The sequence below is a fragment of the Oncorhynchus keta genome, unplaced genomic scaffold (assembly GCF_023373465.1).
Source record: "Oncorhynchus keta strain PuntledgeMale-10-30-2019 unplaced genomic scaffold, Oket_V2 Un_scaffold_1044_pilon_pilon, whole genome shotgun sequence".
Classification (NCBI taxonomy): domain Eukaryota; kingdom Metazoa; phylum Chordata; class Actinopteri; order Salmoniformes; family Salmonidae; genus Oncorhynchus; species Oncorhynchus keta.
This window is the reverse complement of record NW_026290755.1, coordinates 165,807-184,916: the sequence shown is the minus strand read 5'-3', so window position 1 is coordinate 184,916 and position 19,110 is coordinate 165,807. Positions and strand designations below refer to the sequence as shown.

At 46.6% G+C, this 19,110-nt stretch overlaps 2 protein-coding genes and 1 long non-coding RNA gene across 3 annotated transcripts in view; all 3 read right to left on the bottom strand.

The window, feature by feature from the left end:
- Window positions 1–19,110, bottom strand: part of rab21 (RAB21, member RAS oncogene family) — a 44,140-nt gene that overhangs the window by 10,483 nt on the left and 14,547 nt on the right. The gene's annotated exons all lie outside the window — the stretch shown is intronic.
- On the bottom strand, window positions 813–5,605 carry LOC127927269 (keratin-associated protein 5-5-like). Its single transcript, XM_052513394.1, has 2 exons — window positions 4,342–5,605; window positions 813–3,563 (listed from the first exon to the last, which is right to left on the bottom strand). Exons 1-2 carry the CDS (start codon window positions 5,033–5,035, stop codon window positions 3,319–3,321), a joined length of 939 nt encoding a protein of 312 aa, XP_052369354.1. The 5' UTR covers window positions 5,036–5,605; the 3' UTR covers window positions 813–3,318.
- On the bottom strand, window positions 10,908–12,248 carry LOC127927273 (uncharacterized). The gene is made up of 3 exons (XR_008126735.1): window positions 12,063–12,248; window positions 11,599–11,682; window positions 10,908–11,485 (listed from the first exon to the last, which is right to left on the bottom strand). It is a non-coding gene; the product is annotated as an uncharacterized LOC127927273 (long non-coding RNA).

The following is a 19,110-nucleotide window of genomic DNA, read 5'->3' as shown; positions in this document are numbered from 1 at the left end:
TATTAACTAGATTCAGCTCCTATCAACAAGGTGCTGTGAAGAAACACGTACGACTCAGGGAGGAACAGGGACAGACATCAGCTGAGACACGGGCCCTGGTGAACAGGGACAGACATCAGCTGAGACACGGGCCCTGGTGAACAGGGACAGACATCAGCTGAGACACGGGCCCTGGTGAACAGGGACAGGCATCAGCTGAGACACGGGCCCTGGTGAACAGGGACAGGCATCAGCTGAGACACGGGCCCTGGTGAACAGGGACAGGCATCAGCTGAGACACGGGCCCTGGTGAACAGGGACAGACATCAGCTGAGACACGGGCCCTGGTGAACAGGGACAGGCATCAGCTGAGACACGGGCCCTGGTGAACAGGGACAGACATCAGCTGTGCCACGGGCCCTGGTGAACAGGGACAGACATCAGCTGAGACACGGGCCCTGGTGAACAGGGACAGGCATCAGCTGAGACACGGGCCCTGGTGAACAGGGACAGGCATCAGCTGAGACACGGGCCCTGGTGAACAGGGACAGACATCAGCTGAGACACGGGCCCTGGTGAACAGGGACAGGCATCAGCTGAGACACGGGCCCTGGTGAACAGGGACAGGCATCAGCTGAGACACGGGCCCTGGTGAACAGGCAGTGGATGTGTCATTTGGAAGACCATCCCCCTTTTAGGCCAGTTATCTACCTGGAAAACCGTCCACGTGGGGAACACGTTCCTTCTTAATGTAATGTAAGAACTACACCATATACTTTGACAACTTTAGTAAGTTAAGTCATTCTGTTCTCATCCACAGTAATGATCTGGTTCTAAGTATCTCTGTTGCGGTAACATCGTCATCTCTCCATTCTCTTCCTCATTAAGACAAAGAGATTCCATAATGAAAAGAGCTCTGATGAGAAATGCAGGCGGAATAGGAAGACAGTTGAATGGGTGTTCTACTCAGGAAAGGCTAGGCAGTAACTTTATAATTCACCCGACCGTCAGAGGAAAGATCACCAGAAAGGAGATCCTCATTTCTTTCTCAGACTGACATCTCAGCATCTGCCTGCCTCGGAGCTTTAGATTTTTACAAGAACTGCCAGTTGGAGAGTGAGAGAAACAGTGAGAAACAGATAATGAGTTTTAAAATAGCTCAAAACAGCATGAAGATACAACAACATCTGCTAATGTCATTAAGGCCCAGCCAGATATACTAGGCTATGAGGACACATTGCATCACCACTCTCACTCAGTCCACAAGCACATGATCACAATCACCTGTTGCTCAGCAGGGTTCTAGAATTCCAGTCAGTCCCCTGTATCCACGGTAACCAGATAGTACAGCAGAACAGTCACGTAGTCTAATCCAGGAATACCTGAGGATCCTGATGGGATTACTAGGTCTTGTTAAAACACTGGGGAGCAGTGGTGCTAGCTGCGTCACTACAGAACCCGGTTCGATTCCAGGCTGTGTCGCAGCCGACCGCGACCCGGGAGATGGCGCACAATTGGCCCAGCGTCATCCGGATGAGGGGAGGGTTTGGTCACATGGGCTGTCCTCGTCCCATCACGCTCCTCGTGGCGGGCTGAGGGACATGCACGGTTGTCAGCTGTACGGTGTTCCCTCCGACACATTGGTGCGTCTGGCTTCGGGGTTAAGCGAACATTGTGTCAAGAAGAAGTGCGGCTTGGCGGGGTCGTGTTTCGGGAAGACCCGCGGCTCAGTTGCAGCGATGGGACAAGACCAACTACCAATTGGATACCCCGAAATTGGGGAGAAAAAGGGGTAAAAAAATAATCTAATACATTGGGGAGCATTTAGATGTAGTTTTTATTTGGACACAGATTCCTAACTAATGAATGTCAGAGAAAGTAGTCTGAAGACAAAGCCTACTGTGTGAGGTATGACAGCCAGGGTCAATTATTGACCATCAGTGTTCAGTTCATACATGACGCAACGCCTCTCAAATGTTGACCTGTCGCTATTGGTTTTTCTTTCTGCAGCTATAAAGACAACACAGACCAGGCCATTTCCACACGCTTCACCCAGGCATCCAGGTGCCCAGTTCGGGTAGAGACATGTTCAAAATGTGCCTTGGTGGAGGAGGGCATAAAGACCGACTCCCTGCCCCACAACTAAACCAGTTACCTCCAAAGCATCTCGTTCTCCTCCAAGACAGAAACTAACAACCACATCACAATCACAGGCAGACTTTCTCCCAGCAGGAGGGTATTTTTACCCAGCATCCTTAGCTTCTAGAGCTGACCAGGATCTATAGTCGGCTCTGGGCAGAGCTAATGGCCTGGATGTCTGCCTGGAGCCTCGGTCTCTCAGCCAGGACCAGCCCATTGATGACTGACTGACCAATAAAAAAGCTTTTGTCTGCTCTGAAGAGGTGGAGACTAACAGAGGAATAAATAAAGTGCCCTGAGAAGAATTGGGGTCTGAGGGAGAGAGACAAACAGCTCTGACAGAGAGAGAGAGATAGGGATGAGGTGAGACTAGGGTCGGTCGGACCTCTTATCAGGCAAGATTGACAAGGTCGACATTTTCTGACCAAGACGCATTCCCCAACAACACATAAAACCTCACATAATTCTGCCCAAAAACAATGACAATTTCTCTCAACCAGTGGCATATTGGCTTTTTTAGGTGAGCGCTGATGTCGCCCGGTGATAAGAAGTGCCCACTTTGTCAAAGGCAGGGGCATAAAATATTTATCTTGTCCCTTCCCGTGGTGGTCCTTCTGTGGCTCAGTTGGTAGAGCATGGCGCTTGTAACGCCAAGGTAGTGGGTTCGATTCCCGGGACCACCCATACGTAGGATGTATGCACACATGACTGTAAGTCGCTTTGGATAAAAGCGTCAGCTAAATGGCATATATTATTTATTATTTTTATTCCCAGCGTGCCTCTCCAGCATGCTGTTGGAGAGATCGGTCGCTGCAGCTTTCCACCAACATCACGACAAAAAAACTAATCTAACATCAATCATGTAGCAGATATAGGATACGGTAGAAAGAGTATGTGGCATGTTCTGTAGCCTTCAGGCTGGAGATAAAATGGACGACAAAGTAACGAGACTGAAACTTTTAGAAATCAGTGGTTTCAAGGTTTGTATCCGTACATTTTTTTTACGAGCTGATCATAGAGAAAAAGAAAATACTTGTGCATTTCTCGCTGTGTAAACAACATTACAAATAGACTCAGGATATATCTCCTCCTGATAAAGTCAGGTAGCTGATATTCAGAGTTTAAATAGCCAGATTGATTAGTCACAGGAATCAGGACTAATGAAGCCAATGCAACAATCTGTTTTTACAGACGGTGGGCCTAACACACGGATGGGCATTCACACACGGATGAGCATTCACACACAAATGGGCATTCACCTGAGCATTCACACACGGATGGGCATTCACACACGGATGGGCATTCACCTGAGCATTCACACACGGATGGGCATTCACCTGAGCATTCACACACGGATGGGCATTCACACACGGATGGGCATTCACCTGAGCATTCACACACGGATGGGCATTCACCTGAGCATTCACACACGGATGGGCATTCACCTGAGCATTCACACACGGATGGGCATTCACCTGAGCATTCACACACGGATGGGCATTCACCTGAGCATTCACACACGGATGGGCATTCACCTGAGCATTCACACACGGATGGGCATTCACCTGAGCATTCACACACGGATGAGCATTCACCTGAGCATTCACACACGGATGGGCATTCACACACGGATGGGCATTCACCTGAGCATTCACACACGGATGGGCATTCACCTGAGCATTCACACACGGATGGGCATTCACCTGAGCATTCACACACGGATGGGCATTCACCTGAGCATTCACACACGGATGGGCATTCACCTGAGCATTCACACACGGATGAGCATTCACCTGAGCATTCACACACGGATGAGCATTCACCTGAGCATTCACACACGGATGGGCATTCACCTGAGCATTCACACACGGATGGGCATTCACCTGAGCATTCACACACGGATGGGCATTCACCTGAGCATTCACACACGGATGAGCATTCACCTGAGCATTCACACACGGATGAGCATTCACCTGAGCATTCACACACGGATGGGCATTCACCTGAGCATTCACACACGGATGAGCATTCACCTGAGCATTCACAAACGGATGAGCATTCACCTGAGCATTCACACACGGATGGGCATTCATAACATTCCACATGAGCATTAACATGAGCATTCACACACGGATGGGCATTCACCTGAGCATTCACACACGGATGGGCATTCACCTGAGCATTCACACACGGATGGGCATTCACACACGGATGAGCATTCACACACGGATGGGCATTCACCTGAGCATTCACACACGGATGGGCATTCACACACGGATGGGCATTCACCTGAGCATTCACACACGGATGGGCATTCACCTGAGCATTCACACACGGATGGGCATTCACCCGAGCATTCACACACGGATGGGCATTCACCTGAGCATTCACACACGGATGAGCATTCACCTGAGCATTCACACACGGATGGGCATTCACCTGAGCATTCACACACGGATGGGCATTCACCTGAGCATTCACACACGGATGGGCATTCACCCGAGCATTCACACACGGATGGGCATTCACCTGAGCATTCACACACGGATGAGCATTCACCTGAGCATTCACACACGGATGAGCATTCACCTGAGCATTCACACACGGATGGGCATTCACCTGAGCATTCACAAACGGATGAGCATTCACCTGAGCATTCACACACGGATGGGCATTCATAACATTCCACATGAGCATTAACATGAGCATTCACACACGGATGGGCATTCACCTGAGCATTCACACACGGATGGGCATTCACCTGAGCATTCACACACGGATGAGCATTCACACACGGATGGGCATTCACCTGAGCATTCACACACGGATGGGCATTCACCTGAGCATTCACACACGGATGGGCATTCACACACGGATGGGCATTCATAACATTCCACATGAGCATTAACATGAGCATTCACACACGGATGAGCATTCACATGAGCATTAACACACGGATGAGCATTCATAACATTCCATTGAGGGCCGATGTCACAGTACATGTTCCGTCCCACTCCTCGCCCCTACCTGGGCTACAACCAGGGACACATCAACAACTGCCTCCCACAAAGCATCGTTACCCATCGCTCCACAAAAGCCACAGCCCTTGCAGAGCAAGGGGAACAACTACTTCAAGGTCTCAGAGCGAGTGACGTCACCGATTGAACCGCTATTAACGCGCACCACCGCAAACTAGCTAGTCGTTTCACATCGGTTAGGCCGACATGGTAGGTTACACCCCAGTAAGCACGGCTCTTTTTTTATTGTGCTGTACGGGAGCGCAGTCTTTTTGTTCTGTTTTACAAATGGTAGTCCTATCACATACAGCGCATTCAGACCGCAGTCTGTTGTGTTTTACAAATGGTAGTCCTATCACATACGGCGCATTCAGACCGCAGTCTGTTGTGTTTTACAAATGGTAGTCCTATCACATACGGCGCATTCAGACCGCAGTCTGTTGTGTTTTACAAATGGTAGTCCTATCACATACGGCGCATTCAGACCGCAGTCTGTTGTGTTTTACAAATGGTAGTCCTATCACATACAGCGCATAGTCCTCTGTTGTGTTTTACAAATCACATACAGCGCATTCAGACCGCAGTCTGTTGTGTTTTACAAATGTCCTATCACATACAGCGCATTCAACCGCAGTCTGTTGTGTTTTACAAATGGTAGTCCTATCACATACAGCGCATTCAGACCGCAGTCTGTTGTGTTTTACAAATGGTAGTCCTATCACATACAGCGCATTCAGACCGCAGTCTGTTGTGTTTTACAAATGGTAGTCCTATCACATACAGCGCATTCAGACCGCAGTCTGTTGTGTTTTACAAATGGTAGTCCTATCACATACAGCGCATTCAGACCGCAGTCTGTTGTGTTTTACAAATGGTAGTCCTATCACATACAGCGCATTCAGACCGCAGTCTGTTGTGTTTTACAAATGGTAGTCCTATCACATACAGCGCATTCAGACCGCAGTCTGTTGTGTTTTACAAATGGTAGTCCTATCACATACAGCGCATTCAGAAAGCATTCAGACCACTTGACTTTTTCCATACTGTTGGGTTACAGACTTGTTCTAAAATTGATTCAATTGTTTTCTCCCCCCCCCATCAATCTACACACAATACCCCATAATGACATCACAATACCCCATAATGACATCACAACACCCCATAATGACATCACAATACCCCATAATGACATCACAATACCCCATAATGACAAAGCAAAAACAGTTTGACATTTGTTAATTTATATTAAAAAAAAATATACATCACATTCACATAAGTATTCAGACCCTTCACTCAGTACTTTGTTGCGACACCTTTGTCAGCGATTACAGCCGGTGTAGGTAGTTATCGTAAATAAGAATTTGTTCTTAACTGACTCGCCTAGTTATATTTTAAGATATAAAATAAATAACTTCCAGGCAGACTTTAATTTACATTGGTCTCCTATAGCAAACTAGGCAAGGAGAGGGGAGAGGTGAGGAAGTGAGTCAGAGACCTTTCAGACAGCAGGTCTGACTACAGCAACCCAAAGAAACAGTTGTTCTCCAAGGGAGCAGAACCAGAGCTCAACTAGCTGCCAAATTGATGGTTTAACACATTCATGAATCTGTGGCTCTGTCGGCAGACGGCCAGGCTGTGGGCCTGTGGCTGTGGGCCTGTGGTTCTGTCGGCAGATGGCCAGGCTGTGGGCCTGTGGATCTGTCGGCAGACGGCCAGGCTGTGGGCCTGTGGCTGTGGCTCTGTCGGCAGATGGCCAGGCTGTGGGCCTACAACTCTCGTGTCTGCTTATTTTACTGTACATGCAGCAGCTGGAGTCTACAGGGTCAGCTCAGGTCAACGTCCAAGCTTCCTACAGCGATGTTTAACCCCCTACAACAATCTGATCCAATCCCCAAGGTCAGCTCAGGTCAACGTCCAAACTTCCTACAGCGATGTTTAACCCCTACAACAATCTGATCCAATCCCCAAGGTCAGCTCAGGTCAACGTCCAAGCTTCCTACAGCGATGTTTAACCTCCTACAACAATCTGATCCAATCCCCAAGGTCAGCTCAGGTCAACGTCCAAGGTTCCCACAGCGATGTTTAACCCCCTACAACAATCTGATCCAATCCCCAAGGTCAGCTCAGGTCAACGTCCAAGGTTCCCACAGCGATGTTTAACCCCCTACAACAATCTGATCCAATCCCCAAGGTCAGCTCAGGTCAACGTCCAAGGTTCCCACAGCGATGTTTAACCCCCTACAACAATCTGATCCAATCCCCAAGGTCAGCTCAGGTCAACGTCCAAGCTTCCTACAGCGATGTTTAACCCCCTACAACAATCTGATCCAATCCCCAAGGTCAGCTCAGGTCAACGTCCAAGCTTCCTACAGCGATGTTTAACCTCCTACAACAATCTGATCCAATCCCCAAGGTCAGCTCAGGTCAACGTCCAAGCTTCCTACAGCGATGTTTAACCTCCTACAACAATCTGATCCATTCCCCTTGAACCGTTTCCTTACCACATCTCTTCCTCATCAGATGGATGTTGCTTATGGGTCTGTTCCTCGTGTAACAAGCGATGGAGTGGAAGACATAGAAGCTTATGGAAAAGCAGGACATGAAAGCTTCCTTTCCAGTCAAATTGATCTTCATTTCCCAGCCCATTAGACATACACTGTACAGTACCGAGGCACAGCCCATTAGACCTATACACTGTACAGTACCAAGGCACAGCCCATTAGACCTATACACTGTACAGTACCAAGGCACAGCCCATTAGACCTATACACTGTACAGTACCAAGGCACAGCCCATTAGACCTATACACTGTACAGTACCAAGGCACAGCCCATTAGACCTATACACTGTACAGTACCGAGGCACAGCCCATTAGACCTATACACTGTACAGTACCGAGGCACAGCCCATTAGACCTATACACTGTACAGTACCAAGGCACAGCCCATTAGACCTATACACTGTACAGTACCATGGCACAGCCCATTAGACCTATACACTGTACAGTACCAAGGCACAGCCCATTAGACCTATACACTGTACAGTACCAAGGCACAGCCCATTAGACCTATACACTGTACAGTACCATGGCACAGCCCATTAGACCTATACACTGTACAGTACCAAGGCACAGCACATTAGACCTATACACTGTACAGTACCGAGGCACAGCCCATTAGACAAATACACTGTACAGTACCGAGGCACAGCCCATTAGACCTATACACTGTACAGTACCAAGGCACAGCCCATTAGACCTATACACTGTACAGTACCAAGGCACAGCCCATTAGACCTATACACTGTACAGTACCATGGCACAGCCCATTAGACCTATACACTGTACAGTACCATGGCACAGCCCATTAGACCTATACACTGTACAGTACCATGGCACAGCCCATTAGACCTATACACTGTACAGTAACAAGGAACAGCCCATTAGACCTATACACTGTACAGTACCGAGGCACAGCTCCTCTCTCTCTCATATGCTAGATCAATAAAAACACACTTAGCAGTCATTCTCTACGGAGGTCATTATTGACTGACCACCTTGAAGTCACCAAGTAAAAGGTCTGTAAACGGACACCTAAAACCTCCCATTACATCATGAGGACCTGTCAACCTGACATTAATACCTCCCATTACATCATGAGGGCCTGTCAACCTGACATTAATACCTCCCATTACATCATGAGGGCCTGTCAACCTGACATTAATACCTCCCATTACATCATGAGGGCCTGTCAACCTGACATTAATACCTCCCATTACATCATGAGGGCCTGTCAACCTGACATTAATACCTCCCATTACATCATGAGGGCCTGTCAGCCTGACATTAATACCTCCCATTACATCATGAGGGCCTGTCAACCTGACATTAATACCTCCCATTACATCATGAGGGCCTGTCAGCCTGACATTAATACCTCCCATTACATCATGAGGGCCTGTCAACCTGACATTAATACCTCCCATTACATCATGAGGGCCTGTCAACCTGACATTAAAACCTCCCATTACATCATGAGGGCCTGTCAACCTGACATTAATACCTCCCATTACATCATGAGGGCCTGTCAACCTGACATTAAAACCTCCCATTACATCATGAGGGCCTGTCAGCCTGACATTAATACCTCCCATTACATCATGAGGGCCTGTTAACCTGACATTAATACCTCCCATTACATCATGAGGGCCTGTCAGCCTGACATTAATACCTCCCATTACATCATGAGGGCCTGTCAACCTCCCATTACATCATGAGAGCCTGTTAATCTGACATTACATCATGAGAGCCTGTCAACCTGACATTAATACCTCCCATTACATCATGAGGGCCTGTCAACCTGACATTAATACCTCCCATTACATCATGAGGGCCTGTCAACCTCCCATTACATCATGAGAGCCTGTTAATCTGACATTACATCATGAGAGCCTGTCAACCTGACATTACATCATGAGAGCCTGTCAACCTGACATTAATACCTCCCATTACATCATGAGAGCCTGTTAATCTGACATTACATCATGAGAGCCTGTCAACCTGACATTACATCATGAGAGCCTGTTAATCTGACATTACATCATGAGAGCCTGTTAATCTGACATTACATCATGAGAGCCTGTTAATCTGACATTACATCATGAGAGCCTGTTAATCTGACATTACATCATGAGAGCCTGTCAACCTGACATTACATCATGAGAGCCTGTTAATCTGACATTAATACCTCCCATTACATCATGAGGGCCTGTCAACCTGACATTACATCATGAGGGCCTGTCAACCTGACATTACATCATGAGAGCCTGTTAATCTGACATTACATCATGAGAGCCTGTTAATCTGACATTACATCATGAGAGCCTGTTAATCTGACATTACATCATGAGAGCCTGTCAACCTCCCATTACATCATGAGGGCCTGTCAACCTGACATTACATCATGAGAGCCTGTTAATCTGACATTACATCATGAGAGCCTGTTAATCTGACATTACATCATGAGAGCCTGTTAATCTGACATTACATCATGAGAGCCTGTCAACCTCCCATTACATCATGAGAGCCTGTTAATCTGACATTACATCATGAGAGCCTGTCAACCTGACATTAATACCTCCCATTACATCATGAGGGCCTGTCAACCTGACATTAATACCTCCCATTACATCATGAGAGCCTGTTAATCTGACATTAATACCTCCCATTACATCATGAGAGCCTGTTAATCTGACATTAATACCTCCCATTACATCATGAGGGCCTGTCAACCTGACATTAATACCTCCCATTACATCATGAGGGCCTGTCAACCTGACATTAATACCTCCCATTACATCATGAGGGCCTGTCAGCCTGACATTAATACCTCCCATTACATCATGAGGGCCTGTCAACCTGACATTAATACCTCCCATTACATCATGAGGGCCTGTCAACCTCCCATTACATCATGAGGGCCTGTCAACCTGACATTAATACCTCCCATTACATCATGAGGGCCTGTCAACCTGACATTAATACCTCCCATTACATCATGAGGGCCTGTCAACCTCCCATTACATCACCTGTCCCTGATTAATATCCCATTACATCAGGGCCTGTTAATCTGACATTAATACCTAACATTACATCATGAGAGCCTGTTAATCTGACATTAATACCTCCCATTACATCATGAGGGCCTGTCAACCTGACATTAATACCTCCCATTACATCATGAGGGCCTGTCAGCCTGACATTAATACCTCCCATTACATCATGAGAGCCTGTCAACCTCCCATTACATCATGAGAGCCTGTCAACCTGACATTACATCATGAGAGCCTGTTAATCTGACATTAATACCTCCCATTACATCATGAGAGCCTGTTAATCTGACATTAATACCTCCCATTACATCATGAGGGCCTGTCAACCTGACATTAATACCTCCCATTACATCATGAGAGCCTGTTAATCTGACATTAATACCTCCCATTACATCATGAGAGCCTGTCAACCTGACATTAATACCTCCCATTACATCATGAGAGCCTGTTAATCTGACATTACATCATGAGAGCCTGTTAATCTGACATTACATCATGAGAGCCTGTCAACCTGACATTACATCATGAGAGCCTGTTAATCTGACATTACATCATGAGAGCCTGTTAATCTGACATTACATCATGAGGGCCTGTCAACCTGACATTACATCATGAGAGCCTGTCAACCTGACATTACATCATGAGGGCCTGTCAACCTGACATTACATCATGAGAGCCTGTCAACCTGACATTAATACCTCCCATTACATCATGAGGGCCTGTCAACCTGACATTAATACCTCCCATTACATCATGAGAGCCTGTTAATCTGACATTAATACCTCCCATTACATCATGAGAGCCTGTCAACCTCCCATTACATCATGAGGGCCTGTCAACCTGACATTAATACCTCCCATTACATCATGAGAGCCTGTCAACCTGACATTAATACCTCCCATTACATCATGAGGGCCTGTCAACCTGACATTAATACCTCCCATTACATCATGAGGGCCTGTCAACCTGACATTACATCATGAGGGCCTGTCAACCTGACATTACATCATGAGGCCTGTCAACCTGACATTAAAACCTCCCATTACATCATGAGGGCCTGTCAACCTGACATTAATACCTCCCATTACATCATGAGGGCCTGTCAACCTGACATTAATACCTCCCATTACATCATGAGGGCCTGTCAACCTGACATTAATACCTCCCATTACATCATGAGGGCCTGTCAACCTCCCATTACATCATGAGGGCCTGTCAACCTGACATTAATACCTCCCATTACATCATGAGAGCCTGTTAATCTGACATTAATACCTCCCATTACATCATGAGGGCCTGTCAACCTGACATTAATACCTCCCATTACATCATGAGAGCCTGTCAACCTGACATTAATACCTCCCATTACATCATGAGGGCCTGTCAACCTGACATTAATACCTCCCATTACATCATGAGGGCCTGTCAACCTGACATTAATACCTCCCATTACATCATGAGGGCCTGTCAACCTGACATTAATACCTCCCATTACATCATGAGGGCCTGTCAACCTGACATTAATCATGAGGGCCTGTCAACCTGACATTAATTATTACATCATGAGGGCCTGTCAACCTGACATTAATACCTCCCATTACATCATGAGGGCCTGTCAATCTGACATTACATCATGAGGGCCTGTCAACCTGACATTAAAACCTCCCATTACATCATGAGAGCCTGTCAACCTGACATTACATCATGAGGGCCTGTCAACCTGACATTAATACCTCCCATTACATCATGAGGGCCTGTCAACCTGACATTACATCATGAGGGCCTGTCAACCTGACATTAAAACCTCCCATTACATCATGAGGGCCTGTCAACCTGACATTACATCATGAGGGCCTGTCAACCTGACATTAATACCTCCCATTACATCATGAGGGCCTGTCAACCTGACATTAATACCTCCCATTACATCATGAGAGCCTGTCAACCTGACATGAATACCTCCCATTACATCATGAGGGCCTGTCAACCTGACATTAATACCTCCCATTACATCATGAGGGCCTGTCAACCTGACATTACATCATGAGGACCTGTCAACCTGACATTACATCATGAGGACCTGTCAACCTGACATTACATCATGAGGGCCTGTCAACCTGACATTACATCATGAGGACCTGTCAACCTGACATTACATCATGAGGGCCTGTCAACCTGACATTACATCATGAGGACCTGTCAACCTGACATTAATACCTCCCATTACATCATGAGGGCCTGTCAACCTGACATTAATACCTCCCATTACATCATGAGGGCCTGTCAACCTGACATTAATACCTCCCATTACATCATGAGGGCCTGTCAACCTGACATTAATACCTCCCATTACATCATGAGGGCCTGTCAACCTGACATTAATACCTCCCATTACATCATGAGAGCCTGTTAATCTGACATTAATACCTCCCATTACATCATGAGGGCCTGTCAACCTGACATTAATACCTCCCATTACATCATGAGGGCCTGTCAACCTGACATTACATCATGAGGGCCTGTCAACCTGACATTAAAACCTCCCATTACATCATGAGAGCCTGTCAACCTGACATTACATCATGAGGGCCTGTCAACCTGACATTAATACCTCCCATTACATCATGAGGGCCTGTCAACCTGACATTAATACCTCCCATTACATCATGAGGGCCTGTCAACCTGACATTAATACCATCATGAGAGCCAACCTGACATCATCCCAGGGCCTGTCAACCTGACATTACATCATGAGGACCTGTCAACCTGACATTACATCATGAGGACCTGTCAACCTGACATTACATCATGAGGACCTGTCAACCTGACATTACATCATGAGGACCTGTCAACCTGACATTACATCATGAGGACCTGTCAACCTGACATTACATCATGAGGGCCTGTCAACCTGACATTAATACCTCCCATTACATCATGAGGGCCTGTCAACCTGACATTAATACCTCCCATTACATCATGAGGGCCTGTCAACCTGACATTAATACCTCCCATTACATCATGAGGGCCTGTCAACCTGACATTAATACCTCCCATTACATCATGAGGGCCTGTCAACCTGACATTAATACCTCCCATTACATCATGAGGGCCTGTCAACCTGACATTAATACCTCCCATTACATCATGAGGGCCTGTCAACCTGACATTAATACCTCCCATTACATCATGAGGGCCTGTCAACCTGACATTAAAACCTCCCATTACATCATGAGGGCCTGTCAACCTGACATTAATACCTCCCATTACATCATGAGAGCCTGTCAACCTGACATTACATCATGAGGGCCTGTCAACCTGACATTAATACCTCCCATTACATCATGAGAGCCTGTCAACCTGACATTACATCATGAGGGCCTGTCAACCTGACATTAATACCTCCCATTACATCATGAGAGCCTGTCAACCTCCCATTACATCATGAGGGCCTGTCAACCTGACATTAAAACCTCCCATTACATCATGAGAGCCTGTCAACCTGACATTACATCATGAGGGCCTGTCAACCTGACATTAAAACCTCCCATTACATCATGAGAGCCTGTCAACCTGACATTAATACCTCCCATTACATCATGAGGGCCTGTCAACCTGACATTAAAACCTCCCATTACATCATGAGGGCCTGTCAACCTGACATTAATACCTCCCATTACATCATGAGGGCCTGTCAACCTGACATTAATACCTCCCATTACATCATGAGAGCCTGTCAACCTGACATTAATACCTCCCATTACATCATGAGGGCCTGTCAACCTGACATTAATACCTCCCATTACATCATGAGGGCCTGTCAACCTGACATTAATACCTCCCATTACATCATGAGAGCCTGTCAACCTGACATTAATACCTCCCATTACATCATGAGGGCCTGTCAACCTGACATTAATACCTCCCATTACATCATGAGGGCCTGTCAACCTGACATTAATACCTCCCATTACATCATGAGGGCCTGTCAGCCTGACATTAATACCTCCCATTACATCATGAGGGCCTGTCAACCTGACATTAATACCTCCCATTACATCATGAGGGCCTGTCAGCCTGACATTAATATCTCCCATTACATCATGAGGGCCTGTCAACCTCCCATTACATCATGAGGGCCTGTCAACCTGACATTAATACCTCCCATTACATCATGAGGGCCTGTCAACCTGACATTAATACCTCCCATTACATCATGAGGGCCTGTCAACCTGACATTAATATCTCCCATTACATCATGAGGGCCTGTCAACCTGACATTAATACCTCCCATTACATCATGAGGGCCTGTCAACCTGACATTAAAACCTCCCATTACATCATGAGGGCCTGTCAACCTGACATTAATACCTCCCATTACATCATGAGGGCCTGTCAACCTGACATTATTTAGGCTATTTCTTTCCATGTAAATGGTTGGTCATCAACACTTTGTCTCAGTATGGTTCTGTTAAATTGTCATATCAACAGGTTGTCCAATTAACATGACACTATAATTAGGCTAGGTACCTCTGCTTGGGGCTGGGCCCAGATAGTACAGGAGAGGACCAGGGGCTGGGCCCAGATAGTACAGCAGAGGACCAGGGGCTGGGTCCAGATAGCAGGGCCCAGAACATCTAATTGCCAGCCAAAATAACCCACTATTCAGATTTACTGGTCCTGGTCAGCCTGATCCTGGATCTGTTTGTGCTGTCTTGCCAGGCCAACCCTGTGTTAATTTCAACCATAAGAGTTGGCAAGACAGCACAAACAGATCCAGGAACAAGGTTAACTCCAACCTGCATGGAAAAATATACTAAAATAGGCCTACAGCATCCACCTCCAATCCCGATCCATAACGCTTAACATGGGGGAATGTGAAACATGCAGATGAGGCTTTTAGCAGCACAGAAGCGGACCCCTCTCACGTGAGCTGGGCTCGATGATGATCCTTTCACCTAGACTTATTACATCATTACAAATCTCTGCCTGCTAAGGCCTTTCCACTGACCATGCCTGATCTGCCATACATCACGTGGTTGTGGCCTCGCCCCACCAGGACAGCCCAGGACACGGCTGCCCCCCAGGACAAGCCCAGGGCACGGCTGCCTACCCCCCAGGACAAGCCCAGGGCACGGCTGCCTACCCCCCAGGACAAGCCCAGGGCACGGCTGCCTACCCCCCAGGACAGCCCAGGGAATCTATTGAAAGGAACAATATATTTCTAAAACAGCGCAATTCAGCTGTATTGCAAATGGGGGAATAAATAATAATAATAAAAATGTGTATTATATAATAGTGACCTAATAAGAATATTCCCTCAAAACACAACACCCATGAGATCATTATAGAATCATTGTGAACAAGCCATTTCAATGACTTCCCAGGGACCCACAACAAAAGGATGATTGTTATGGGTGTTTGGGTTTTATAACACTGCAGAAGCTCCAGTCCAGCATGTAGTCTACTGGACCAGAGGAACCCAGACTGGTATTCACACAACACCAGCATGTAGTCTACTGGACCAGAGGAACCCAGACTGGTATTCACACAACACCAGCATGTAGTCTACTGGACCAGAGGAACACAGACTGTTATTCACACAACACCAGCATGTAGTCTACTGGACCAGAGGAACACAGACTGTTATTCACACAACACCAGCATGTAGTCTACTGGACCAGAGGAACACAGACTGTTATTCACACAACACCAGCATGTAGTCTACTGGACCAGAGGAACACAGACTGTTATTCACACAACACCAGCATGTAGTCTACTGGACCAGAGGAACACAGACTGTTATTCACACAACACCAGCATGTAGTCTACTGGACCAGAGGAACACAGACTGTTATTCACACAACACCAGCATGTAGTCTACTGGACCAGAGGGACCCAGACTGTTATTCACACAACACCAGCATGTAGTCTACTGGACCAGAGGAACACAGACTGTTATTCACACAACACCAGCATGTAGTCTACTGGACCAGAGGGACCCAGACTGTTATTCACACAACACCAGCATGTAGTCAGTCTACTGGACCAGGGGAACACAGACTGTTATTCACACAACACCAGCATGTAGTCTACTGGACCAGAGGAACACAGACTGTTATTCACACAACACCAGCATGTAGTCTACTGGACCAGGGGAACACAGACTGTTATTCACACAACACCAGCATGTAGTCAGTCTACTGGACCAGGGGAACACAGACTGTTATTCACACAACACCAGCATGTAGTCAGTCTACTGGACCAGAGGAACACAGACTGTTATTCACACAACACCAGCATGTAGTCTACTGGACCAGAGGAACACAGACTGTTATTCACACAACACCAGCATGTAGTCAGTCTACTGGACCAGAGGGACCCAGACTGTTATTCACACAACACCAGCATGTAGTCAGTCTACTGGACCAGAGGGACCCAGACTGGTATTCACACAACACCAGCATGTAGTCTACTGGACCAGAGGAACCCAGACTGTTATTCACACAACACCAGCATGTAGTCAGTCTACTGGACCAGAGGAACACAGACTGTTATTCACACAACACCAGCATGTAGTCTACTGGACCAGGGGAACACAGACTGTTATTCACACAACACCAGCATGTAGTCAGTCTACTGGACCAGGGGAACAAAGACTGTTATTCACACAACACCAGCATGTAGTCTACTGGACCAGAGGAACACAGACTGTTATTCACACAACACCAGCATGTAGTCAGTCTACTGGACCAGAGGAACACAGACTGTTATTCACACAACACCAGCATGTAGTCTACTGGACCAGGGGAACACAGACTGTTATTCACACAACACCAGCATGTAGTCTACTGGACCAGAGGAACACAGACTGTTATTCACACAACACCAGCATGTAGTCAGTCTACTGGACCAGAGGGACCCAGACTGTTATTCACACAACACCAGCATGTAGTCAGTCTACTGGACCAGAGGAACACAGACTGTTATTCACACAACACCAGCATGTAGTCTACTGGACCAGGGGAACACAGACTGTTATTCACACAACACCAGCATGTAGTCTACTGGACCAGAGGAACACAGACTGTTATTCACACAACACCAGCATGCAGTCTACTGGACCAGAGGAACACAGACTGTTATTCACACAACACCAGCATGTAGTCTACTGGACCAGGGGAACACAGACTGTTATTCACACAACACCAGCATGTAGTCAGTCTACTGGACCAGAGGAACACAGACTGTTATTCACACAACACCAGCATGTAGTCTACTGGACCAGAGGAACACAGACTGTTATTCACACAACACCAGCATGTAGTCTACTGGACCAGAGGGACCCAGACTGTTATTCACACAACACCAGCATGTAGTCAGTCTACTGGACCAGAGGAACACAGACTGTTATTCACACAACACCAGCATGTTATTCACACAACTCACCAACCATGAGTGAGCTTAAAAGATTAATATTCTAAAACTTATATTCATATTAGAGTGTGATGAAACAAAGCTGGATTACAGATTTGCATCCCAAATGGCATCATATTCCCTATGTAGTGCACTACCTTTGACCATAGGGCCCTGGTCTAAAGTAGTGCACTACATAGCAAATAGGGTGCCATTTGGGATAAGAGTTAGTCATCATGGGACTATGTCCAAACATTGCCTAATGGAGCTGACAGTTTGGACGAGTATTTAAATGAGAGTTGAGAGTCAGTCATGATTAACTAAACCTGAATCCTCTTCAGCTAACGAACTGCAAGTTATTCTCTCCCCCCCCCCCCTGGTTTCTCCTTTACTGTTCAGCTGAGGAGTGTGTGAACCTAAAAGACCCAGTTACCCAAAACAATAGGCCTGGGTTGTGTTCATTAGGCAACAAACGGAAGAAACAGAACGGAAACGAGGGGACGGACTACTACCTGGTGTCCAATAAGAAACACTCACATTCGTTTTCATTTGTGTGTCCTAATGAATACGACCCTAGTTCGTACTCCTTCCTTCCTCTCTCTCTCTCTCTACTTGTGGGAGGGTCAGGTTACAGCCAAGGCAGCGTTTTCACTAGAAACAAAAGCAACTTGGCTCTGAGGTAGCTGTGCTAGAAAACAGGCACTTTCCTTTCCTTTTCAGACATGTAGAAACCAGGAGCCTGTGTGGGAGGGTTTGTTGAAGAGTTTAGAACACTGACAGCACAAAGCCAGTGAAGAGCTATTGATCACAATTCAGAGTTAGTAGACGAAACCTTTCTTCTAAAAATGGACGGTTGATTAGGTTAACCATACGTAAACACGTGTGATATCTAAGCCTCACTGTTTAAATGAAAGAAGAAAATAAAATGCTACGGCTATATTTTATCTAC